Source organism: Botryllus schlosseri, chromosome 5 (genome assembly GCF_051294905.1).
Source record: "Botryllus schlosseri isolate E-star chromosome 5, Bs_hap1, whole genome shotgun sequence".
NCBI classification, from domain to species: Eukaryota; Metazoa; Chordata; class Ascidiacea; order Stolidobranchia; family Styelidae; genus Botryllus; species Botryllus schlosseri.
In genome coordinates, this window is record NC_137240.1 from 21241717 (window position 1) to 21268426 (window position 26710).

At 39.5% G+C, this 26710-nt stretch overlaps 3 protein-coding genes and 3 long non-coding RNA genes across 6 annotated transcripts in view; 5 read left to right on the forward strand and 1 right to left on the reverse strand.

The window, feature by feature from the left end:
* The first annotated feature begins 3067 nt into the window (after positions 1-3067).
* Positions 3068-9335, forward strand: LOC145439371 (uncharacterized). Its single transcript, XR_013915175.1, has 6 exons — positions 3068-3860; positions 5162-5300; positions 5370-5447; positions 5503-5792; positions 7703-7797; positions 8462-9335. It is a non-coding gene; the product is annotated as an uncharacterized LOC145439371 (long non-coding RNA).
* LOC145439372 (uncharacterized) lies at positions 5903-7703 on the reverse strand. The gene is made up of 2 exons (XR_013915176.1): positions 6193-7703; positions 5903-6162 (listed from the first exon to the last, which is right to left on the reverse strand). It is a non-coding gene; the product is annotated as an uncharacterized LOC145439372 (long non-coding RNA).
* A 2977-nt stretch (positions 9336-12312) lies between the features above and the next one.
* LOC145439373 (uncharacterized) lies at positions 12313-13835 on the forward strand. The gene is made up of 5 exons (XR_013915177.1): positions 12313-12452; positions 12514-12588; positions 12646-12829; positions 13144-13287; positions 13643-13835. It is a non-coding gene; the product is annotated as an uncharacterized LOC145439373 (long non-coding RNA).
* Positions 13836-15894: 2059 nt separating this feature from the next.
* The window catches only part of LOC145439855 (uncharacterized), a 366083-nt gene continuing 355267 nt past the window's right edge, over positions 15895-26710 (forward strand). The window contains exon 1 of the mRNA XM_080317508.1: positions 15895-15906. The gene's annotated coding sequence lies outside the window, so the exon portion shown is untranslated. The remainder of the gene's footprint in view (positions 15907-26710) is intronic.
* The window catches only part of LOC145439851 (microfibril-associated glycoprotein 4-like), a 45085-nt gene continuing 34791 nt past the window's right edge, over positions 16417-26710 (forward strand). Inside the window, exon 1 of the mRNA XM_080317502.1 lies at positions 16417-17664. The gene's annotated coding sequence lies outside the window, so the exon portion shown is untranslated. The remainder of the gene's footprint in view (positions 17665-26710) is intronic.
* On the forward strand, positions 20640-24663 carry LOC145439856 (uncharacterized). The gene is made up of 6 exons (XM_080317510.1): positions 20640-20828; positions 21577-21940; positions 22011-22211; positions 22268-22400; positions 22458-22537; positions 23873-24663. The coding sequence occupies exons 2-6, from the start codon at positions 21797-21799 to the stop codon at positions 24131-24133; spliced, it is 819 nt and encodes a 272-aa protein (XP_080173636.1). The 5' UTR covers positions 20640-20828; positions 21577-21796; the 3' UTR covers positions 24134-24663.

Below are 26710 nucleotides of genomic sequence, written 5' to 3' on the forward strand. Positions count from 1 at the left end.
AGCAGTGGTCGACCGTTTGTACTTCCGACATAGTGATGATTTTGATCGCAGTTCAAATGTCCTTATATGGAGTTGTGCTAATCCGCCGAGAGTCGCTTGAAGAAAAAATTGAACCGAGCTGAACTTTTAGGTCAAAAGTGGTCCAATCGCAGGTCACCAGTAATATTCCTGGCTAAATTATAGCGTATAGTTCAGGGGTAAATTCGGACGTAGTTTATACTCTGGGTACAGAACTAGACCATTATAATGTCCGAAGGCTAAATCATATCGTAGTATACTCTGGGTACAGAAGTAGACCAGTATAATGTCCGAAGGCTAAATCATATCGTAGTATACTCTGGGTACAGAAGTAGACCAGTCATGTTCGCGGGCTATATAAGAATGTAGTTTGTACTCTGGGTACAGAAGTAGACCAGTATTGTTCGCCGGCTATATAAGAATGTAGTTTGTACTCTGGGTACAGAAGTAGACCAGTATAATGTCCGCTGGCTAAATTAGAACGTGGTTTATACACTGGGTACAGAAGTAGACCGGAGATGTATTACAGCGTAATATTGTACCATGGGCATAGAAGTAGACCATCATTGTTCGACGCTATTATAGCGTCATATTGTACTCTGGGTATAGAAGTAGACAAGTATAATGTCCAAAGGCTAAATCATAACGCAGTATACTCTGGGTACAGAAATAGACCAGTAATGTCCGTTGGCTAAATTAGAATGTAGTTTATACTCTGGGTACAGAAGTAGACCAGCGATGTTCGCCGGTTGAATTGAAACGTAGTTTGTACTCTGGGTACAGAAGTAGACCAGTCATGTTCGCGGGCTATATAAGAATGTAGTTTGTACTCTGGGTACAGAAGTAGACCAGTATTGTTCGCCGGCTATATAAGAATGTAGTTTGTACTCTGGGTACAGAAGTAGACCAGTATAATGTCCGCTGGCTAAATTAGAACGTGGTTTATACACTGGGTACAGAAGTAGACCGGAGATGTATTACAGCGTAATATTGTACCATGGGCATAGAAGTAGACCATCATTGTTCGACGCTATTATAGCGTCATATTGTACTCTGGGTATAGAAGTAGACAAGTATAATGTCCAAAGGCTAAATCATAACGCAGTATACTCTGGGTACAGAAGTAGACCAGTAATGTCCGCCGGCTAAATTAGAATGTAGTTTGTTCTGTGGGTACAGAAGTAGACCCGTAATGTCCGCCGGCTAAATTGGAATGTAGTTTGTTCTGTGGGTACAGAAGTAGACCAGAAATGTCCGCCGGCTAAATTGGAATGTAGTTTGTTCTGTGGGTACAGAAGTAGACCCGTATGTCCGCCGGCTAAATTGGAATGTAGTTTGTTCTGTGGGTACAGAAGTAGACCAGTAACGTCCGCCGGCTAAATTGGAATGTAGTTTGTTCTGTGGGTACAGAAGTAGACCCGTAATGTTCGCCGGCTAAATTAGAATGTAGTTTGTTCTGTGGGTACAGAAGTAGACCCGTAATGTTCGCCGGCTAAATTGGAATGTAGTTTGTTCTGTGGGTACAGAAGTAGACCAGAAATGTCCGCCGGCTAAATTGGAATGTAGTTTGTTCTGTGGGTACAGAAGTAGACCCGTAATGTTCGCCGGCTAAATTAGAATGTAGTTTGTTCTGTGGGTACAGAAGTAGACCCGTAATGTTCGCCGGCTAAATTGGAATGTGGTTTGTTCTGTGGGTACAGAAGTAGACCAGAAATGTCCGCCGGCTAAATTGGAATGTAGTTTGTTCTGGGTTCTATACTATTACCGAGAAAACCATTACCGAGAATGAACATTACCGAGAATGCCATTACCGAGAATGGACATTACCGAGAATGGACATTACCGAGAATGGACACCACCGAGAATGGACACCACCGAGAATGGACATTACCGAGAATGGCCAATGTCAAAAATATTGCTTACTGGGACTGACGTTGTCGAGAAATTAATACCTGAACATCGATTCCGAATGTGGCAACGCCGTGGTGCACACACACGACCTGTTCATGCGCATAACATGCCTGCATTGCATATATTGCATTCTCGGTAATGTCCATTCTCGGTGGTCTCCATTCTCGGTAATGTCCATTCTCGGTGGTGTCCATTCTCGGTAATGTCCATTCTCGGTGGTGTCCATTCTCGGTAATGGCATTCTCGGTAATGGTTTTCTCGGTATTGACCGGACACCTTTGTTCTGTGGGTACAGAAGTAGACCAGTAATGTCCGCCGGCTAAATTGGAATGTAGTTTGTTCTGTGGGTACAGAAGTAGACCAGTAATGTCCGCCGGCTAAATTGGAATGTAGTTTGTTCTGTGGGTACAGAAGTAGACCCGTAATGTTCGCCGGCTAAATTAGAATGTAGTTTGTTCTGTGGGTACAGAAGTAGACCCGTAATGTTCGCCGGCTAAATTGGAATGTAGTTTGTTCTGTGGGTACAGAAGTAGACCAGAAATGTCCGCCGGCTAAATTGGAATGTAGTTTGTTCTGTGGGTACAGAAGTAGACCAGTAATGTCCGCCGGCTAAATTGGAATGTAGTTTGTTCTGTGGGTACAGAAGTAGACCAGTAATGTCCGCCGGCTAAATTGGAATGTAGTTTGTTCTGTGGGTACAGAAGTAGACCAGTAATGTCCGCCGGCTAAATTGGAATGTAGTTTGTTCTGTGGGTACAGAAGTAGACCCGTAATGTTCGCCGGCTAAATTAGAATGTAGTTTGTTCTGTGGGTACAGAAGTAGACAAGTAATGTATGCCGGCTAAATTAGAATAGTTATACTCCCAGCAAACACGAGATATATTTCTGACATGTTGAGATATCTTTTTCTTGTCCTAATTTTGTCCAAATTATATCTTGTGCTGAAACATATCATAAATATATCTCGCTGATATGTCCCAGATTATATATTTCTGTATATATCAATAAGATATAAATTGTATAAATTATTTGTATCGCGCCGTACGTATGCTGTATCTCGAAAATACATGAGGGCTGTGAAATTCGATTTGGCTAGTGATGTATAGATTTCAGCTTATCAAAGCATTTCAAGTGTTATAGATCAAATGAAAGTAATCACTTGACACGGGATTATTTATCGTCATGCGACATAACCGGAATATATTAAATCCCCGGTCGACGTTTCGGACTTTTAGTTGTTACTACTCATGTGACGAACATTCGCAATCCTTGAAAGATATGTGAACAGCGTTTCTCGGACGCCATGTTTGAATGGATTACTGTTTTTCAACTGCAATGCGTAGTGCACTGCACACATCCACGGGTTCAAGTATCCGACAGGATTGGTTGAGATCGAAAAAGTTTCAATGCAGCAGCAAAAAATATTGTTATTTTATTCATATCGTTAAAATTATTTCGGCTCGAAGCTTTTCGACGCAGCAGCGAACGTCAAAATGTATGAAGAATTTTGTCTTTGTGCCGTAATAATGACAAGTACACATAGAGTCAGGATTGGTTGAAAACGAACGAAAAAGTTCGGGTCAGGGATCACGTGATTAAAGGTTCCGTCAGGAGGATTGATTGATTGAGAAGACAAGCCACTTCCCTCCGTGAGGGAAATCGCTTTTACAGAGGGCTTTGAAACTGCACGTTCCGTAGGGCTTTAGACTTGAGTGCGTAATGAATTTACCGTTTGTTGTTAATATTGCCATATTGCCTGTCATTTAATGTACTGTTTGATTGTTTTCTTTGTGTTTGCAGATTCCTATCACTATAGCTTTTCTGAATCCGCAGTAATATGCATTCTGACAAAAGATGAATATGCTGTACTGTTTGTGGAGGAGGAAGAATCGGTTGCTGTATACCATAGGGGCTGGAAAGCCAATGTGGAGGTGAGATCATTCATTCACTCCTTACTGATAAGTGATATGTTAGCTACCGGTAATTGATTGTGAATTGTGTAAAATTGTTTGCATATATTCAGGAAACACCGGTATTGCATTGCTTGTGGCTAAAAATGGGACACTGTATAACCCGCAAAACTTGTAAAACCCGCAAAACTTGCAAAACTCGAAAAAGCAAAGCATATTCAGGTGATTGTAGGTATCTTTTACAATATTGTCACTGTAGGCCTCAAGATATCATGGATTAGTAATGGAATTAAACTGCCGGTAACTATACAGCAGGGTTTTGCGGGTGACTAGCAGGGTATTGCAGTTGGCTGCGAGGGTTTTGCGGTTGTCCAGAAGAGTTTTGAGGTTACCTAACAGGGTTTTGCGGTTGTCTAAGAGAGTTCTGCAGGTGCAAAATGGGGTTTTGCGGTTGACTACTATAGAGTTTTGCGGTTTTGTAGGAGAGTTTTGCGGTTTTCCAAGAGAGATTTGCGGTTGTGTAGGAGAGTTTTGAGGTTGACTACTGCTATATTCACCTTCAAAACCCTGCTAGTTACCTGCAGAACTCTTCTTTACGACCGCAAAACTCTGGTAGTCAACTGCAAAACTCTCCTATGCAACCTCAAAACTCTCTTGGTCAACCGCAAAACCCTATTTTTCACCCGCAAAACTCTGGTTATCAACCGCAAGACCCCTGTTAGGTAACCACAAAACCCTTCTGGACAACCGCAAAACCCTCGCAGTCCTACTGCAATACCCTGCTAGTCACCCGCAAAACCCTGCTGTATAGTTACCGGCAGTTTAATTCAATAACTAATCCATGATATCTTGAGGCCTACAGCGACAATATTGTAAAAGATACCTACAATTACCTGAATAAGCGTTGCTTTTGCAGGTTTTACAGTGTCCCGCTAAAAATACCAATACTAAGACAAGAAGAGGAAGTCCCAATAACATATGATAGCAATTGGTCCCTGTACAAAATACATATGATATGCTCAGTCAGTAACGGAACTTAGAATTCGCAAATGTACACCGCAGAATTATCAGCACAATCTTCATCATCCATCTGTTTTAGATGAATGAAATGTGGTTTAGAAGTATATGGTACGAGCTGCGGAGAGTAGTGGCTTGCCTTTGAATGTTTAAAGATGGAGCAGAATGACCAAAACGGAAACGTCAGCCAAACAAAAAAATTTTGGATACTTCTGTGTCAACAAATGGTAGCCTAACCTTTTACTGTGTCTGGTATGTTATACACGTAGAATATATAAACGAGCAAATTTTTCATACTTTTCTAGATGGGGCCAGTATTGCAAGGAGACGTATGCAGACACCAGGCATGCCAAATTCAAGAATGCCATCATCAAGTTTTGAGAGTGAAAATCATGATCATAAAACATGGAAAGTAGCAGCCAGCTGCAGGAACTGCCCCAGGCAGTAAGTTCCTAGCAATATGATTTCTTCTCGAATTTGAGTACGGTAATTTGAAATAATTCTGTATTTAAGATGCTCCTTCATTTGAAAGTATTGTTGACTTAGAAAACTCTGAACGTCAAGAATGTGCTGGCTTATTACAGAGCATTGGTAAGCTTCTCGCATATGGTCAAACTGACTATCTTGTAATCAAATATATTTTTAGCTGCTCTGTATTGTACATCCACACCTGCAAAGTTGTGCGATATCGAATCTTCTAGTTCGTCCGTAGAAAATTGCGACGTTTCGTTACCTGAAGATATGAAGTTGGAGCTGAACCAGATGCATGCAGCTGAACCAGATGATGGATCTCATGGAAGGTCATATGAACACCGACATCACGGCAGTTGCCCAGTATTGCTGAAAGATGTTATTGAAGAGCCGTGTCAAACCTTGTCTCAACTGTAACGACTAGAAGACGACTTGAACGGCGGCAATTACAAGACGTCTGAACTGGTATGTTTTTGTTCCTCATTTGAATGAAGCGCTTGTTCGTCCAAATCGTGCCATAAATGCTAGCGTTATTAGTAGGGCAAGTTTTTGCAACTCATTTTTACAGCTTCCGGCAGCTTCCTAAATACTCGTAAGATATGTAGAATGCTGTTTCAAGCTGTTTGAAGGAATCTTATAGTGCAACGTTTTGCAACTTGTGTCCATTTTTTTCATGCAACATTTTGCAACTTTCTCGATTTTTCATGAAAGTATTTTCGATTCTGTTGAAATACACGGCCAAATTCGACTGAAACACCGTAAATCAGCACCGAAGTAAGGCTTTTACGGGTATTTCGGGAGCTGAGCCGGAAAATTGACCTTTTTTTTAGTCAATCTGGGAAGTTGACCTTTTTTTTTAGTCAACCGAGCAAAATGTGGTCAAAATGGTCCGTGGACATATGAGCATGCGACATTACAGCATGCGACACATGAGCATGTGGGTTAAATTACGGGTTAGGGGTAGGTTAGGGTTGGGTTAGGGCTAGAATTTAGGTTAGGATATATATAAGGGTTAATTTCAGGACTATGTTTCGGGTTAGGGTAAGTTTTTGGGTTATACAGACACATGCTGAAGTGATGCATGCTGATGTGTTCCATGCTGAACTGTTGTTTTCCATTGTGTCGCATGCTCATATGTCGGGAAACCGGTCAAAATGCAACTTCTGCAACTTTTTTCAAAAATAAATGCAACTTTCCACGAATTTAACTGCAACAAAACTTGCCCTAGTTATTAGTATGGCTTTTACCAAGAACACATCAGAAGTTATTGATCATTCTACCACAAACGTAAAAGTCGGTACCGTACTTGTACCACTGATTTACAATCAAGAGGTGGTTCCTTCTGCCTTGGTGTGTACTAGGGCTCTTCAAAAATGACTTTTTTTCTCAAATCGTACTGGCTACTTGATAAAATTGTTAGGTTACCTAATTTAAGCCTACACACAAAATTTGGTTCAATTCCAGCCAGTAACCGCTTTGCTACAAGAGAAGAAAGTTGCTATTTATTATAAAAAAATAAATAATAAAAAATTTGAAAATTTTCTGTTCACCCCATGAAAGTGTTAGGCTGTCTATAGAAACGATGCTCACCAAATTTGGTTCAATTCCAACCAGTGGAAGAGGAGTTATTGCCGTCGAAAAATTTGGATTTTAATAAAATAGTATTTACGGTGACCGATTCTTTGTTTATTTATTATAGTTGTGCTCACCGTAAATACTATTTTATTCAAATCAAAAGTTTTCGACGGCAATAACTCCGCTTCCACTGGTTGGAAGTGAACCAAATTTGGTGAGGATCGTTTCTATAGACAGCCTAACACTTTCATGGGGTGAACAGAAACTTTTCAAATTTTTTATTATTTAGTTTTATACAATAAATAGAAACTTTCTTCTCCTGTAGCAAAGCGGTTACTGGCTGGAAGTGAACCAAATTTTGTGTGTAGGCTTAAATTAGGTAACCTAACAATTTTATCAAGTAGCCAGTACGATTTGAGAAAAACAGTCATTTTTGAAGAGCCCTAGTGTGTACGTTATCAAAGTCGAGCAACGTTGGTTGTGTCAACAGGAGTTTCTGCGTGATCTAAATATAGTACGTTGATCACAAATCATCTGTTCGGCTCGATTATTCGACCGGTTTTTGCGGTGACATCATATTTGGTGATAAAGACCTGCTGAACTAGAAGCATGTACCAGTCAAAAATATTTGTTTTTATTATAATGTGAATATAGTATTGATGGTATATTGAAATTTGATACCTCAGAGTCTCGTTAACAATATTTTCGAAATGTCTCAACTCAATGATACTTCGTCGTTGTCTGATAATGTCTTGTAATACCATGACTGAACACATCTTCGAAGTATATTTTCTTTTCAGGAGCATGTAGATTTGCTCATCCTGACATTGCCAATCCAGAAAAACGAATTAAAGACCAAGTTGCACCATATGTCACTGTTATCGGATCTTGCAAGGTGATTTTGTTAATGAGTTTGGTGCCGGTGTGATATCTGTGCAATTTATGGTATTATTTGAGTGTCAGTGAATTGTTGCTACTGCACATCTTCAGTTCACTGTATTTACTGTGCAGTACATGGAATAAGCAAAAATTACCACTCCAGCCTCTAACAAGCAACTGAAAATATTCATAAGGAACAGTCTTAACCCTGAGCTCAAACTAGGCTTTCAAAACCATTTACTAGAATGACCACTTTATGACGCCAATGGAGTGAGAATCTCCTCGACTAAGGACAAGCCTCATTCTACAGGTTCTGGTTTCATATCTTGACTTTACAATGGCTGCAGTGTAAATCAGTGGTTCCCAAACATCATTTTCATCTTACACGGGCTAGAATGAGTCAAGCAATAAAATTTACTGAAAGATCTCGCATTTCCCTCCAATCGACCCTTTTGTTACCTCCCGTATTTCTAAAATTCACACCCACGATACCGCCCACTTTTGGAATCACTGGTTTTAGTTCAGGGTCAAACAGCAGGATGATCGTCCTACTTTTGAAAGAGGGTTTGAAATCTTTAAATGTATGCAACTTGAGAGGATCCACTTTACTCGTTATATTCCATTGATAATATATTCCACTGATAATAATCAATTGTAGTAATAATCTACTCATGTTATAGGGTGATCACGATCATGAAGAAGAAAGAAGCACTTCCGTCATCGTGGAGTCTGAAGATGCAGATATTTGAGTTCATTTCGCGATATTCACAGCAGACTTGCACAACTAGATAATTCTAGTTGTGTAATTTCAGTAATTGGAGTGAGATTCTGGTTATCTAATTTCTAAAATATTTATTTGCTCAATTCTACTCTAATTTGTGGAATGATCTTGTTTGATTCTAATCGAATTTCTGATTTTCTTGAAACTGAGACAGGAGATTTGATATCAACTGAACTTGTTGAATTTCAGTAATTCCAATCTAATTTGAAAAAGCTGAAAATTGTCTAGTTGTCCAACTCCGCACTAATTCAATCGATTTTACTCACTTGCTAAGTGTTTTTTTACTCTGTGCAAGCGCTGACTCCCAAACGAATAATGCATTGCTACCCAAATAAACCCGAATACCTCCCGGCAACATTCGTCAGCAAGTAGTAGAGAATTGAAAAGAACCTGTTGATAGTATCACCAAACATGACGTCACTGGCGTGGATCACCTTGATTATTCAAAATTTCATGCCGATGACTTCATATTTGGTGATAGGATCAACAAGTTCTACTCTCTACTAGTTGCTGACGAATGTCACCTGGAAGTACTCGGGTCCATTCCAACACATCACTCGTCTAAAAATCAACACTTGAACTAAGTAAAAAAGCACTTCGCAAGTAAATATCTTCTGACTAGTGTCGGCTGCAAATATACGGGTTTATTTCAATATGAATATATAATCCAATTGTATAGTGATGCTCCGTGCGTCCAATGTATTGATTGCTTGGCTCAATTTTTTGCTTATTGTTTAATACAGAACGAAAAGTAATGCATGATTTGTAAAATTAATGGTTAGTTTGCTTTCATGTGAAGTGCAGGATGTAACCGACGACAGTTCAGGGCCAGCTAGAATCAAGTTTTGTGAAAGACGATTGATGAGGATGGGGAATTGATATATTTTTAGAATATATACAATAGATATCTTCTCAGGATATCTTTTAGACATCTTATATGGATATCATATAGATATCTTGATGTGTCGACAGATTTATATATATAATACATATTATTAGGATATATTTTGAACACGTGAGAGATATAATATGCATATCTATAACATATCTTGTGTTTGCTGGGCTATTAGTTATAAATTCTATGATGTTCGCCGGTTGAATTTTAATGTCCGCCAGCTAAATTACAACGTAGTTTATACTCTGGGTATTAAAGTAGAACAGAGATATCACTGGCCTTTTTGCTTGATGTGTCAGGTGTGCGGCGATGATTTTCCAAGTTAAAGTAATGTAATAAAGAACAATTAAAAAATACAACATAGTGTGAGCACAGGACACCGATTCCATACCGGTTTCATACTCGTTTGCCATTGCGGAGCCTGGCAAGATCTCTGACGGTGGTGGAAAAGACCAACAGTTGATTCATTTTTTTATTCAATAAACAACAAATTATACATCCACGTGCGTTCTCGTCCGTAATAGCATTACCACAACAGATACAGGAATAATACGATATTTTGCCGGATACCGAAACGTTGGCGTTGACCTTGTGCAATATCCACTTTACATTGTCTGTAATTAAAAACGTGTATTACGTGACTATTTTCACCATAGGTTGGTTACCTATATCTATATAATATCTCCATAATATTAATATTAAAGATATAGGCTAATATCTAGTTTAGTGGGAGCACATGTGATGAAAAGGTGAAACACTTTAAATTTGTACATATTCACGGGGAACATTGTTGATTGGTTGTCATGGGGAACACTTTTCTTTGTGGGTAGGAAAGTAGACCAGACCCCTCCAACCTAGGTCATTAGGCGGGTATTAGTCGATCAATAAATCGAGCAATCATTTGCTGTTGTGCTTTTTGTTGAACAAGAACAATCGGTTGCTGTTGCTGTAATACATGATACATAAAAGCTGGAAAACCGATGTAGAAGTGATCTCATTGATTCAGACTAGCTTATATCTTATGAATTGTGAATTGTGTGAAATTGTTTGTATCTATAATAGTATTGCATGGCTGGTGTTTGCATAAGAATGCAAATAGCACGGTAAGGCTAAGAATAAAAAGCAACCATATTATGATAATCGCAATCGGTCTCGGTATAAAAGATACAGATGAAATGCTCATCCAGTAAGTTATAAACTCAGAATTAGCGTACTGTTTTCCAAGTGGGCCTACCTTTGCCATCTACATTATCGATATGTTTTAGATGTAGCCTATTGAAGGTAGCTTTTAGTGATATAATAAACGCTGCGGAGAGTAGTGGCTTGCTGACGTCTTTGTCATTGTCTGGACTGAAAATGAAACGCAGCGGCCAAAACGAAAACGTCAGCTGAACAAACAATTCTTGCATAATTCGGCGTCAACTGATGGTCAAGGTATACCCTTTTATTCCGTGAAATATGGTACATATATGTAAAACGTTTATGATTTGTAGATGATGTTTTTCTTGCACTGCAAGAAAGAAACATAATCCAAGTATTCAGATACAAGACATGCCAATTTCAAGAATGCGGTCATCATATGATTCTGATTAGAGCCCGACCGATTATCGGCTCGCCGATAATATCGAGTCGATATCACGCTTGGAGAGAAATATCGGTATCGGCCATTGAAGGTAAAAAAATATCGGCCATTTCGTGACGTCACAACATGGTGGCAGAGAGTCAAGAGAAGTCGATAAAAGACGTGAGAACGGTCAATTATAAAAATAAATGGCCAAGCTGCATATAGTGCATACTGCATACAGGGTAGTAGGCGTGTCTATCTGAAAAATATTATCGATAACTAACCACCGTTATGCCCCACTGACTTCGTGGGAATCCCCCTGCAGTAATCGATCACCAAAGACAGAGAGCAGCTGGATGGATAGTTGTCTGCAGAAGATTTCAATCAGTAAGAGAAATGAGAACTTCAATCATGCTGGACTGACCCTCGTAATGATAGAGAAAAGCGTCGCGTCGAAACATTTCCCGGTTCGGTACCAACAGAGCTAATTATACCAGTAATGTATGAAGTCGTCTGACTGAGGCCTGCGGCTGCGGCCTGCGGGGCCACCATGATAGGAAATATGTGAGCATAGAGGGCAAGAAAATCAAGCAAACGTGGAGTAAAGCCAATAATTGATACAAAAATCTTTGATTCCATGATGACATTGGCCAATTCTGACAAAAGAGTGTAAAATATTGATCAATTGATTGTTGAAATGCTGGTCAAGGCCCATGGGGGATGGGTGGAGCAGTTGCAGACGTGGACAATTTGAGTTGTTTTGCACATTCTTCAGCTATTTGTTAATGATGTGCTGAAGGCTCCAGGTGCATTGTCAGAAGAATATCAATATCAATATTTGGTTAAACCATTGAAGGAAAGATCCCCTGCAAGGGAGCGGTGGAACCGAAATGAAGAAAGATTTCCTGCTGTGCCACTAACTATGCTACCTAGTGAAAGATTGCTCACTGTGTTTAGTACTATACACATAATCTATGGAAGACCACAGAAGTTCATTCCTTGGAGAAAGGGCCGAGAAATTGTGCTTCGTGAACTGTAATCTGCAACTGCTGGATTGGTGCTTTTGATACATTTTGATAGTTCCTTGATCATTTATGTCATGTTCAAGCATATCAATGGCTGTAAAGTTGTTGAAAGAAATGCTCTTGAGGTGTTAAATATGGGCCTTGAGCTAGATTCCATATATTTTGAATATCGGCTGAATATATCGGGGTTATCGGTGGAGGTACTGGATATCGGTCTTATCGGTATCGGCTCAGAAATCCAATATCGGTCGGGCTCTAATTCTGATTTCTGGCAATGAAAGTGTGGCAAGCAGGAGTGATATCAATGATGCTCGCAATGCAAGTTTGCCATCATTAAGCGAAAAGAGTGTTCAAGAATGGCATGATCCCAACATTGAATGTAACGGCCAGAGATCCAAGTCCTGCAGTAAGTTCCTAGCACTTTGATGCGTTCTCGAATTTGAGAATAAAGTCTCTCTGTTTTTCAGATGCTCCTTCATTTAAAATCATCGTCGAACTACAAAATCTTGACCATCAACAATGTGGCCTGTCATAAAGTAATGGTAAGTTTATCACATATGATGGTCAATCCAAATTTCTTGTAATTGGATCCTTTTTAGCTTGTGCATCAAAGACATAAAGTTGCAGAAAAATCAGATGATGGATTTCCTCAGACATCATATCGACAATGACTCCAAAAGACCTCAATCGAGTGCCCCAATTTTGCTGGAAGATATAATTGAAGATCCCTGTGAAACCTTGTCACAGCTGGAACACCTTTGAACAACGGCAAAGTCTAAACTGGTATGTTTTTGTTTCTCATTCGAACAAAGCGATTGACAGTCTAAATCAGGGGTGTCCGCCGACACCAAGGAATCATTTTCAGACACAGCAGGGGTCCTTTTTGAAATTAGTACTATTATCAAAAATTGAATTGCCAATGTGATTTATTGCGAAATCGCAAAGTCAACCAAGCCTTTGATTAGCGTGACCATGAAATTTATGGTGTGGATGGTTTTATCTAGAATGCCCATGTATGTTATTGTTAATTCTGGTGCAAACCATTCATGCAAGGCAATACCATCTGTATTGTGTACCACTAATATAATGTTTTACAGGTAGCCGCTTTAATGGGAATCCGGGGTGTACAATTGCCGGAAACTGTTGGAAATATGATGACCAGCATAGCTGTGAAGAAAGTATGAAAATCCCAGTCTTAAGGGTCAAAACAACAAGAGTGGCACTTGAAAAGACTATTAGACGTAAGTTATCAACGGTTATAGACGGAAATTCAACGTTATCAACGTAAAAAAAAGTTGAGCCCTAGCCTCGATTTTTCAACATTTTAATCGTTTGACGTCATATTTGGTAATACGAATACTGATATCGTGATGTGCCAAGTTACCTACTTTAGTACTCTAGTTGTTGATGAGTTTTAGCAGAAAATATTCAGCTGCAATTGAATATATTATTGCAATATGAATATATTATTCAATAGTATATTGGAATTCTTTACCTCCAAGAGTCTCTTATATCAATGAAACTTGTTCGTTGTCTGATGTATAATATACCATGACTGGACAGTGGACATCTTCATCTAGTTATATCTCTTTTTAGGAGCATGCAGATCGGCTCATCCTGACCTCGAGATCCCAGATAAAAAAAACTAAAGATCAGGTTGCAAGATCTCTAACTGTTGCTGGATCTTGCAAGGTAATTTTGTTGTTAAGTTAAGCCTGTGTGGTGTGACAGTTGTGTCTTTGATGATATTATTGAACTGTAAGTGAATTGTTGTTACCGCTCATCTTCAGAACATACCGCAGACATCATCATTGGTTTATTGGACATGAAGATGATTAAATGGACACGTAGGCCACACTCTAGTCTTGATGTTCGAGTGGAAATAACACAGCCCAAACGCACCCCAGATATACCGCAGACATGGTTTCCGATTGACAACATAATCCGAACACACCCTAGATACACCCCAGATTTGATGTCCTACTGGAAACGTAGTCCATAATACTCCATACATACCGCAGGCATACTCAAGACAACAGAAGTATTATGGTCATTATTTTTCATCATTATTACTTTAATCACAGATCGTTCATGCATTTTGTACAAAATAAAGACACGGCCGCGGTTGAACCTTGAACAGTTCGGTTAAAGTCCGCCAAAATGTTGCCTGCCGATTCCTTTCGTTTCGGCTTCACTGGACAGCAGAAGCTTTGCCGTCAGCTGTAGCGTTTGTTGCAGCTTGAGTCGAGATCATAGTCAGGCCGAATCTTATTGAGGGCTGCTATGTGTCGCGTCATTTGTAGATAGGAAGTGTTAGAGACGTAGTATCTATGTGCAGATTATGAGGTTGTGCATCATTCACCTTTAGTGAGTACCCTTTGACGTCATATCCGGCTTAATTCGTTTTGTGTAGTAGATAGCGCGAATACGTAGTGAGAGTACAGCAGAGCCCGGAAAGTTTGCAAGTTTTTCAGTCAGTATTATCTTATTGAAAGGGATTCCACCGCTGCGATGGCTATATTATATAGCCTATATATTCTTGTGCAGTCGTGCTCAATTGATAACTGCAGCCAAGAGATTGGTACGTAGAAAAATTATATGTGATTTGGTGACTTTGCAGAATATAGAATTAGTCCTGTTTGCTATAGCGGACGTATTCCATGAAGTAGACGATGTCAGCATTGGTTAATGTTACTAAGATGTTGTCTGGGATGGCTGATTCCAACGACGGCCAGTTAAAATTGAATTTAAAGAGAAATTCAGGTAACTTTCGGCCTCACAGGTCTAGTTGATTAATTACTTGGCATATTTGTGTTACAGATGCTTCAAAAGTGACAGATTTGCCTTGTATATGGTCTGTGTAATTCCAATTGATGTGTCAGCATTGTGAATCTATTAATGACACAAAATTGGTAAGATACTCGGAGCTTGTGCACGATCTGCCCTAAGTCAACGGTATTTCGGTCCCGGCGCTCAGGCAAAATCCGCCGTATCATAAACGGAAAATTATTAATGGGCACACTGCTTTTTACCGGGTGGAAATTACATTAACTTGTCTGCTTTTGAAGCAGAATGGGAAATGAAGGTGTTAATACTACTTTAGTAGTTCTATAAAATCGAGCCCCGTGAATTTATGTTATTTATTACAAATACCGATGTAATTTATCACAAATACCGATATAAAATTTGTAAATGTGTTTGCAGGCGAACTATAATGTGGCGCGAGTAGAATAAAGACTCACATACAACGAGTCGGTATAGAAGCGGGAAAAACCGTGGAATCACAGAAATGATAACCAAAAGATCCACAATTAGGAACCCGTAATTCTAGGATATAGTTACGCTGATGAATGCATAGCAACTATGGCTAATTGGCGCTATTTAAAATACGGACTGTTGTGTATGTTTTGAGATATCACGGAATATTATCAGAACCTACGGGCTGTTCAAAATGTTGAATAACGATGCAACAAGGTTTATATGAATCTGTTTTGTCTGTTAAAACCAATAGTGAAATTAGGACGAGGTTGATGACATCATAAACTAGAAAATACATCACCAAGTTAAATGCCCGAGTGATGCAATGAGGAAGTTAGCTGAATTTAAATACCGGAAGCTTGGACATATGGCCAGATGTTGATCGTCACACATTAAATATAGGATAGTACGTTAGTCGCCGTCATTATTGTATTAGCGCGGATCTAAACAGGACGGTGATTCCAGACCTTTTCGAGAAATAGGATAGTGTTAGCGGATATCAGAAGTATATAGTCGGATCTTAAAATGCAAATGTAATGATAACAAATGAACCGTATTTAGCCAGTAGAAGCATCATGCGAGGAAGATTAGTTGTATTAATTGTAAAGATGTTGTTGACTAGTGTCAGAATGTAGTAAAAAGTGGAAGATTTGAAATTGAGCATATTTCGAAAATGAATGAAATATGTCTTTATAGTACTAGGAGCTCATAATGGATAAGGATCGAGTATCTAGATATAGGCTAATCAAAAATAATATTTACCAAAAGTGTATAGTTGTAGTAAGCAGTCTTGACGCATTGTATATTAAAGTTCGAATGTAATTTTGTTAGAAAAAATCCACGTTGAGCTGAGATATCGAAATAACATAATGCTTGCGAACCGAGGTATTAGGCTCTGTTTTATGGTGTTTTTATGTGATCCTTTTAAAGCAATAGTGTCAATTTGTGTCAAGCAATAGTGGCCACTCGTCCTGTATCATTATTCGCAATTTGTAAACGCTTATGAATCGTATATTTGGCTATATGGTGAAATACTAATTTTAATGTAACTAAAGCCTGTAATGCATTGTATTTCGCATTTCTTTATTTACTTATTTTGCACTCCAAAGATTAGATTGGAGATGAGATGTTTGAACTGTAAATTCTTGTGTGCTTTAACATCCGTAATATACCAATATAGGAACATGCATGTCTTTAAAAATGAGGACGACATATATCTGTTGGCGATAGCCGTATAGATTATGAATTGCTGTTTATGTATTCTGTACAGCTTTCGTTGAAGTTGAAACTAACTGGCACGGCGGCCCATAAGACGCCTTTCATCACACATGTGTCGTTGTCAAACAACAGAGGTGTGATTACCCACCAATATTCCTTATATGGAAACATTATCTAATGTTCTCTGGGAATAATGTCAGTATTGTAACCCAGAAGATAATTACGACAGAGTACATAGGGCCTTAGGCAGATAACTTCTTGAAGAAGGTCATTAACAAAATTAGGTGATCGTTTTGGTCATCTAACTACCCATAGGTAGGTGATTAGTGAAAACCACCCTACATACAACCCAAATCTGACACGCTCGTTATGCGTAACAAAGGTGTCTGAAGCGAATGCGAAGGATTAGCGTATGGAGGCTAATCCCGGTTTATCTGTAATTGTTATGTACAATACATGCAAATATTAAGTTGCTTTATAATGATGGCTCTGCCATTTTCGGTGTCTGCGAACTTTTACAGTGAAGAGGCGTTACGGTGAATTGGCGATATGTGTACTGTGTGTATTATATATTGTGCGTCATATTATATCCACATATTGCGTCACCCTAGAAAAACGGTTAATAAAGTCAAGCCCAATCCTATAGAAGTAAAGTGATTACATATATATGTGTAAGTATTTATTGCATTTTTGGGATCAATGTATATTGAAAATTGTGTGATTTTGTGTGAATTATTTAGTATGCGTCATAACTAGTCCACGCCCAGCGACTAGGACCCCTACACTTGAGTGAGGTTTGGCGGTTATGAAACCAAGACAAGTTGCTTGTGAGAACCGTCATAAAACTAGATAAGTACCCTAGATTATACAAATACACAAAAATCTTGATCAGCCTTGAACGATAATGTGACGATGTAACGAGCCCTTCGATAGAATATGAACATGTTTTGATTTTGGGTCGATTATGAATACATGGATACGTGGAATTGCTGTTGAAATATGGTCTGGATCGCATATGTGTTGAATTGCATGATTTTAGAAGGCTATGGTAACAGTTGGACGCATTTTACGAATGTTTGTTGCTATAGTAACATTGCTATTTGAATGTAAAGTCTAATATTGGAGTATTTGGTTGTATTAAGGTACCAAGGTCAAGTACGTACAGATATGCTAGCTAAAACTGGACCCTAAGGTCATTGAAAGTTCAAGACACTTCGAAGGCTGCACCACCTGCAACAGTGATTCACCAAAATTGGATTACAAGCAAAAGAACCAGGCAAAAACAATATCTTCCTACTGACAAGATTGTAGGCAAGATATATCTACAAACACATATGGAGGCACCCAACGGAATTGTAATTCAAGGCGCCTGGTAATCATTGTTGCTTCTAGAGTATTCGTCTTTAGAAGAGAGTGGACTTTCACATATTTCTGAAGAGTGGGGAGGTGAGGGGTAATCAATCATGAAGTTATTTTGGCTACGAAAACGTAAAGAGGACACTCGCACCCTTCGCAAAAACACTCAACTGACGAAGACCACTCAGCAACGGCAGCTAACGACTCGGGCTAATAAAGGTCAGGTGACAGCACGTGTCCAGCATCAAACAAAATTCGTGAAAAAGGTGACGTCTATTCTACACAAGACGGCAAAACTATTCAAAAAAGCCAGAAGAGACGTCAAACAAGCGACAATTCATTTGACTACCGTCCGGAAAGTGAGTACCAAAAATACTGCCGATTCGGTTGAACCAGTCTTAAGGAGCCAAGCAAAATCTGGAGTGGCCAGGAGTGAAATCATAGACCGGGTTTCAAATCTGTTAGAAATGCCGACGCCGGCAAAAGTCGAACCAGTGACACCTCTTCCGAAGTGTGGGTCCCTTCAGTCGTCGCCCGGAGTCACAGAAGATATGAAGTTGGAATCTGGAAATCACCCGACACCACGGTCAATGACAGAAAGAGTGTCGCTCAATGCGAACGCAAATCATCACATTGTACAGGAGACTTTCTTATCGCCCCTCGATCGAGAGAAGGTGCCACAGGTATTGTTACCTTCTCAGCGTCCAAAAATGATCGATAAAAAACAATTTATTACTGCGGAAGAAGCAATATTGATATCACCCAGTAATAGGCTGATTATTTGGTTCATGATAGCTGTTTTCCGATACATGTTACATGTGGATACAGTAGCTGATAGTATTTTAGAAAATGTCGTAGGCCTACATTGTCCACTGCTGATTCCCATGAAGTCGAGATAAAAAAGAATTATACTTTTCAATTCTATTTAGTATGTTTGGGGAAATCAAAGATTCTGATGAATGTAATTTCGCAAAGCTTTTTGGGGGTGAATTGATGTACCTAGTCGATATGAATACTAATGTAAATTTTTTAGCAGATACAGGAAGCGTGCCAAATTTGATGATGTCGTCAACGGCGAAATTGGTTTATCCCTATAGTTGGCGAAGGCGGTGTTCATTGCGTATGAATTTACAAGGTATAGGTGGGTCGTCACAGGTTGAGTCATTGATATATATAAAAATTGATGGAGTTTCAATTCCTTTTGCGTGTGGTAATGTCCCGTTAAATATTGTTGGATATCATTGGATAGACAAGGTTATATCACTACCTTCAATTGATACGGTGTTAAAGAGCCCGTCAATTGCAAGTCACGAGCTGGCTCAGTCCGAAATAGGTGTTCCGTGTTCATTGTCGACACATGCCGTAATAGAATATGATGGTGAAGGGCGGGAAATAAAAACTTTGGCCAAACAAAGAAATAACGTGAAAAACAGCAATCGCGAAGCTGTTTCGAATGTTAGGTCGTTAGAAATTGGAAAGTCGCACCCGTGCCAATTTAATAGTGACAGCGCCGTTAGGATATGCGCTGAAAATAGTGGTGAAGTGCAGGCACGGAATTTGGTCACATTGGGTGTAAAATGTGAGTGCGACGGGTCGAAAAGTTTTAGGACGCAAGATCTTTTCGATTTATAGGCCCCGAAGTGGATGTTGACGTAGGCGTACCAAAGCATCAAAATCTCATAGTGGAGATTTATTTGCCTCGTTTTTACCGACAAATAAAAGGCCAAACTATTTCCCGCGAACGGTATTTGATGGTCCAGTAACGGAATATGTGCTGCAAAATGAATTGGACATAGAGGTTAAATTAGAATTGGAAGAACTTCGTAAGCAATCCGTATTGCTTTCAAAAGCGCCTTTCCAACAGCCCGATCTTAGACGACGCCAATACTATTAAACAAATGCGTAGTATATTAGGGAATTATATAAAATACCCTACCCTTTTAAAAAAAGTAGGGGGAGAGTGATAACCGTCTAGGTATGGTCATGCGATAGGACAAACGTCTGAATAGGATTGCTACAAACGTAATGAGATTCTATATAAAATGGTTCAACTCGCAAATGCTCTATACATCCAGATTAATGGGTGAATTGATAGGAATGTATCGTCGATATATTTACTTCACTACTAAACGTGAAGACAAAACTGGAAATCGACCGAAGGCCTTACATTTGAAATCGCAATAAGCAATGCTCGAATTTGGATTATATAGCCAATTCCTGATCCATAAGTGATTTTGGGCTAGGAGTTAATCACAGTGTATTATTAAAATTTATGAAATAAAGTGATTTATTCTATCTTCTATGGTTATATAGTACCGTATATCCATGTATATAGTATATAGCGAATAACGCAAAATAGAGTTTCTGAACGTCCTATTATTGTATATAATGGTAAATATGAATTGACTAACTGAGTAGCATAATGCCGCAACCTGTTAGTGTATAATTTAGATCTGCAAAGCGAAAATTGGCGCAATTCTGATGCCCTGGAGATTGGCTAATATTCGATGGATTGTTAATCTAAAATGAGGGAAGCTCTTGTGAAAAAATATCCATATGCTCGGTGATTAACAGTCGGAAATATGAATCATATGAAGCTGCGGTCATGCATGAGATCATGCGATCATTTGCATCACACCGTCGTCATAGGGTATAGTGCGCCCCGTGACAACAGATATGCGGGCGGAAAATGCACATACTCCTATATCCTTGGCCTTACATTTCTACGAGTTACGTTGCATCGTGCATTAGCCCCAGATACTCTGCCATCGGATATACTTGATGGTGTAGAATTCAGCACAATTTTATCTTGCAGGTGATATGTCAAAGTGCTGGAGATGTAGGCCTACCCTGTGGTCTGCAAAAGTCAGAACAACGCAACAATGTTTCATCAATCATGACTGATCTCGTAGCCTCTATACTGCGGAAGAAAATAAACAGATGTAGTCGAGTAAGTATTTTGTAAGATATATGTTTGGTGAACGTTTAACAAGATTTTAGCTGTCAATCGGTACTGACTGCTTTCGAAATTGCAAGATGCCTATTCACGACTAATGCAAAATGACTGATAATGACGCTACAAATAAGTTAAAATCTTCGAAAATTGATTGTGACTGTGATGGTTATTTCATGCTGTTTCACTCGGAAAGTGACACAAAGTTGTACCAACGCTACCTCAACTTATTTGAAAAATTATAAGTATTTCATTACTCACTACCCATCAGTGTTATTAGGTAAGCTGAGCTGAGCGCTGAGTGCCGAACTGATATTTGGCGCATTTACGTTGATTTTAATAACATAAAAAATGTAAACTTCCATTACGACATTATCCGCCCTCGTATCAAGAACACAGGCAAGTTCAGCTCGGGTGCAGAAAATGGCTGTTCTAGTGATCTATATACTAGTGCAGTGGTTATCAGACATGGACACGGATAGTCTGATGGCAAGGAAGGTTATGGCTATTGCTGAGAAAATTTTCAAATGTTAAATTTGAATTATATGCGGCAATAATTAATTATGAGTTGTGGGGCAAATCGCACGGGGCGCAAAATAATTCTGGTCGATTGTGGCTTTGTGCTCCCTTCAGATGCTATGGCCATGTTTTACTCCAGTTCAGCTCTGTTACTTCCACAGCCCAATTCACTGTGTACCAATTTTAGTGCAATGAGGTTGATTATATACGTGAACTTTTTGTTCAGACTTTCTCCGCCAACGCATGCGAGAAAAGAGGCATGTTCAGCTCTAATTCGGAAATATCCAATTCTGAAATTAGTTACGGCTGATGAAGATAATTTTCTTCCGCCATATTTAAGTTTTGAGGCTTGCAGTGTGGAAATATCACACTCTGTCAAATTCGATACATTTTAGTACTCATGGATAACGAGACTCAACGACAAAATATATAACGAGCATCGGAAAATGAAAGACACAGACGACCCGGTTCTCCTAGCAAACAGAAAAAAGTGTGGACGGACTGGCCCGCGGAGACGGCTTCCTGCTGAAGAATCGCCTACGGCAAGCCCACGATGCAAGAAACCCAGAAGTTCTGATGTTGCGGACGAAGTATGAAACTGCTATTTCAAGGAAGCCTCAAGGTTGAGAACCACTGATTCATATCAATTAAAAATTTCAGGAAATAGAATCGTTGACCAATGATAAAAGTTCAGCTGAACACAAGGCATTCATATTGTCGGAATCGAGTTCGTCAAACCCAGCGAAGGGAGAGCTATTGAAATCCATGAAAGCCACCTTCAAAGGTCGCCGGTCCGACATAGAAGCCTGCATGCCAACTGCTGAAATTCTTATGGAATATCCGCTGAGAGAATCATATTGGGTAAGAAAAATATCATTTGTTCGATTTCTGTTTACTGGTAATTGTTGATGTTTCAGCTATTGGAGGAGATGAAGATCATAAACAATGGTCTGAATATACTGGACAATATCCAAGAAAAAGCAATATTCTCTCAGCACGCGACAAAAATAAACTGGAGTCGCGTGCCAACCAGCATTACAGCTGTGATGGGTACGATGCTTCAAGAATACAAATTATTGGATGTCTCAAAATAAGAATTTTTTTCAGATTCTGTGAAAATAAATTGGATGGTCGGTATGCCTGCAATGTTCAAAGAGTCATACGACAAATTTTTGGTTATAGATCAGGTTCGTACCAAATACATACCGTCATTGCATTACTATGAATATAACCTTGCTGCGATCATTATAAGCCAAGAGTTCGATATATTAGTTAGACAATAAGCTCAGCCCACTTCCGCATTGGCAATGTAATTAACCATTGCTCTGAAGAGGCCAAACACGATCGCTACCAAATACAGAGGCGTATACATGGACGTCTAACGCATTTCCTCGCAGATCGTGTAATACGTGTGAGGATAGCAATACCTCAATATTGTAGTTCAGTGGTTCTCAACCTTATTGACCTTGCGGCACCCTTTGAAAATTGAAAATAGTTTGCGGCACACTAGCACAGTGGTTCGCAACATTTTTTGACGCCTCTGTAAACTGCCAGAATACTCCATTGTCACACAGGCGGCGCCATGTCTGCTGAGTTCAGCCTTTCGAGCACACGATGGCATGACAGCAATTTCGTTTTGTCATATGTGCAAACTTCAAATCGAGTCTTATGTAGTATACTGATCATTTCCTACGTCCTAGAATTATTTTGCACATAATTTCAAAATTTAGAAGAAATCTCTCACGGCACACCGGTTGAGAACCACTGCTGTAGTTCTATTGGCAGCCACCTGCAGCTCAATTATAGTTCCAACAAACTGGGACGGGGAAATGTGTTAGCTGATATAATTTGATCAACTATACTTTTCAATTCTCATATTCGGCACCTGTAACATAACGCTACGTTGCACTTCGCGCCTACATTTTAACGGCAGTACTGATATGCTACCTAACAATCGCAATGTGGAGGGCTATGTTCGTCAAATTTTTGAACGGGACCGTCACTTCCAAGTGGGTTCATTTCTCGCTGGTAATTAGGAAGACGATGAGGATATGCCGAGTAAAGCGAATTCGAGCGGGGTATTGATTTCGGGCGGGACCAATGTTCCCTCTAATTTTTACGAGTCAGCACACACTCACTGCGCGGTTACTTGGACAACAGTACGTAACCACGAAAAAAAAGGTTATCACTTCGAATTTTTTGTGCGCAGCTTAGAGGGAACATTGGGCATGACAGCAATTTTGATTTGTCAGATAGAGCCGATTTAGATTAATGATCATTTGCTGTATAAAGACTGGAAGTATTTCGCGCATAATTTCCTATGTAGAAGAAATCTCTTGAAGCACCCTTGCGAGACATAAATTGCACACTAGTGTGTCGCGGCATACCGGTTGAGAACCAGTGTGTTAGTAAGTGCTGCACTCGTCATTGTTGGACCAATTACACCTGTTTGATAAAAAATTACTCTAGTAGTCGTACTACTCTCATTGCCTTTCAATATACAGATGTACCTTTCTTTTCAGGATGTTTCGGAATCACCAAACCCAATCATACATTTGGACACTGGGAAAAAGATATGGACGGTACACTTTGATGGGATTGAGATTAATGACGTTGTAGATTTTGCATATGCTTTGGCTATCATTCTATCCCTGCATCGGGTATTTAATATCCAATTCGAGCGCAGTGTGAATAACACATTGCATTTCTTATCCATCTGCATTGGCAAAATCAAGGGACTGCGTGTACCATCTGCAGTCACTTCAATCTGTGATAACATGTGATATAGAAAGTGATTCGACTGATTTTACAACTAATGGACATTGATGTAAAGAATGATCAGTTATCAAGAAAATTTAGCTTTTTTGTAGTGCTAAATCACATTTTGAACTGCTCTGAACTTAATTTTTACTCTGCTACTTCTGTAAAGTACAAATAGAAGTGGAATAAGTTAGTATCTGGCCAAATTAACTGTTTCAGAGTACTTGCGTACTTTCCATTCATTTACTATACTACGAGAAGTATCAGCACGTGGCAATTGCTGCCCCTGAGCAATAAATTATGACATTAGGTTTTACCCAAGTTCCCATGCTGAATAATGTGATCTTGCCTTTACTTTGACCTCTTCAATCTTATTAACATAGGTCTCTGATGGCCAAGTCGTGACACTTTTGTTATTGTTCCATACTGTGCTGACTGCTGGTGTTTCTACTGTTCCTGCTGCATGTGTTGCTTCTGCTTCATATTCATTTGCTGTATACAAAATGCCTGTTCTTTCTATTGATTTGTGAACAATTATGACCACCGTGCATCATGTCAGTTGTACTGTCGAGTACTGCCGGTATCAGGTGCAAGATTATAGGTATGAGAAAGAGAGAGAGCTACAAGCTTATGGTTGTAGTGAGCTTACAGGGTTATGGCTGTAGTGAGCTTACATGGTTATGGCTGTAGTGAGCTTACAGGGTTGTGGCTGTATAGTGAGCTTACAGGCTTATGGCTGTAGTGAGCTTACAGGCTTATGGCCAGGCCGTGTTATTTTTGGCATTTCGGGAGCCAGATGCCAAAACTGCCAAAAATAAAAAATTGAAAATGCCAAAAATACCTAATTTTTGGCATATGCCAAAAATAACACAACCTGCCAATAGTGTATTTCTTTCGTGGTGTTGTGTTAACAGGACCGCATTACAAGTGTGAAGGGCAGGTTTTTTACTCTATGGGTCCAGCCCACCCATTAGGGGAAAAAGCATGGTGTCCTAAAAGGTGTGGGCACGGCGAGATTGAACGGCTGACTGCATTTGGTTTACGTCACACTTTCCATTTGTCCAAAGGCATTTTTACGCCAATTTTTAACCGGCTTGCCGAGCGCTAAATTTGATAAAACGGGTATCAATGGAAAGCTGCCGCTGTACTGCTTACTAAAATATAAATTGTATTCTGCTCATGGATCTGGAACCCCCAAATTCAACCAAGATTTTTGCATTGTGATCAAGTTGAGCATTGTGACACAACAAACAGTCCGGCTATTTCTGAGCTGCAGTCTCGTTTTGCCAGACAGTCTTGTTGCGTTAATGTTCTTAAACAAGGTAACCTTCCCAGGACTCTTCCATGTGAGTTGGAAATATTAAAGCCATCTTACGTGACAAAAGTCCTGCTAAAATATATCGGTAGACTGATGGGGATGGGATGGTCGCGCTACAAAATAGAAAGTGTTAAGAGACAACACAGGGAACTCCTGGAAAAGTATCGGGAAGAAAATTCTTTTCGCGATGAGATGGATGGCACTATAGCGCAGTGATCTCTTTTCATGATGCTTGGAAGCCGGTTCTGCCCTCCGAAATTTTGAAGCTCTGAAAACCTTTTGTGGGGGACTGGCAACATTCTTTCCCTCAACCGCTACTGTTGAAGCCGATATTTCCCACATTCGTTGGGCGAAAAATTAATTCAGGAGAAACTTTGCTGACCTGAGTTTCGAAGCACTGTTACAGGGCAAACAATTTAAGTCTATTCAAAAGCTGTAACAATCAGGAGTTGAGCGTGTTTGTTAGGCTTCTCATTCTTTTTGCTTATTTGCACCGATTCCGAATGGATACTGCACAGTTTGTGGTTTTGTTTGATAATATTAACCTATGTAATCGCTAGGTTTTTTCTTCTTATTATTGTTTATTGGTACTTATTATAAGTTGAAGCTGCACATTTTTTGGTCTCTATTGATTAACTGACCCAAATAAAGCGTTTTTATGACTAATTCGAGTCTGAAAATATCTATTTAGAGGTCGATGCCAAAACTGCCAAAAATAAAAATTGAAAAATGCCAAAAATAAGCTATTTTTGGCAGTTTTGGCATATGCCAAAAATAACACGGCCTGCTTATGGCTGTTAGCTTGTAATGAGTTTGCAAGCTTATGGTTGTAAGCCTGTATTGGAAATCACCAGGCTTTTTGTCGTAAATTTACAACAATAATTTTTACAGTGTCGTGATGACTTGGTTACAACCCCTCTGTGCGCACTCACCAACTCACTGCGAGGTCCCCTGGACAACGGTGTGTAACGACTTCAAACAGTGATTTCCAACCGGGGGGGATTCCCCAACGAGCGGCGATTTTGAAATTTTTAGGGGGAATCAGGCTTTGGCGTAGTATCGGAAGATACACTTGGTTCACAAGGTTTTTAGATTTTCATGGTATAGAACTGTTTAGTAGAGATTAATTCTTTACAATTGTATGTTTGTTTGGCGTATTTTAAGCTATAGGTGTATCTTTAAATGCCTTCCTTACACCCCCTGATAAAGTGAGTCTCGCGAGACGATTTCCTTGGCCCGCGACAGCCTCTCGACCAAATTGCTACTAAGCAGGTAAAGTCAT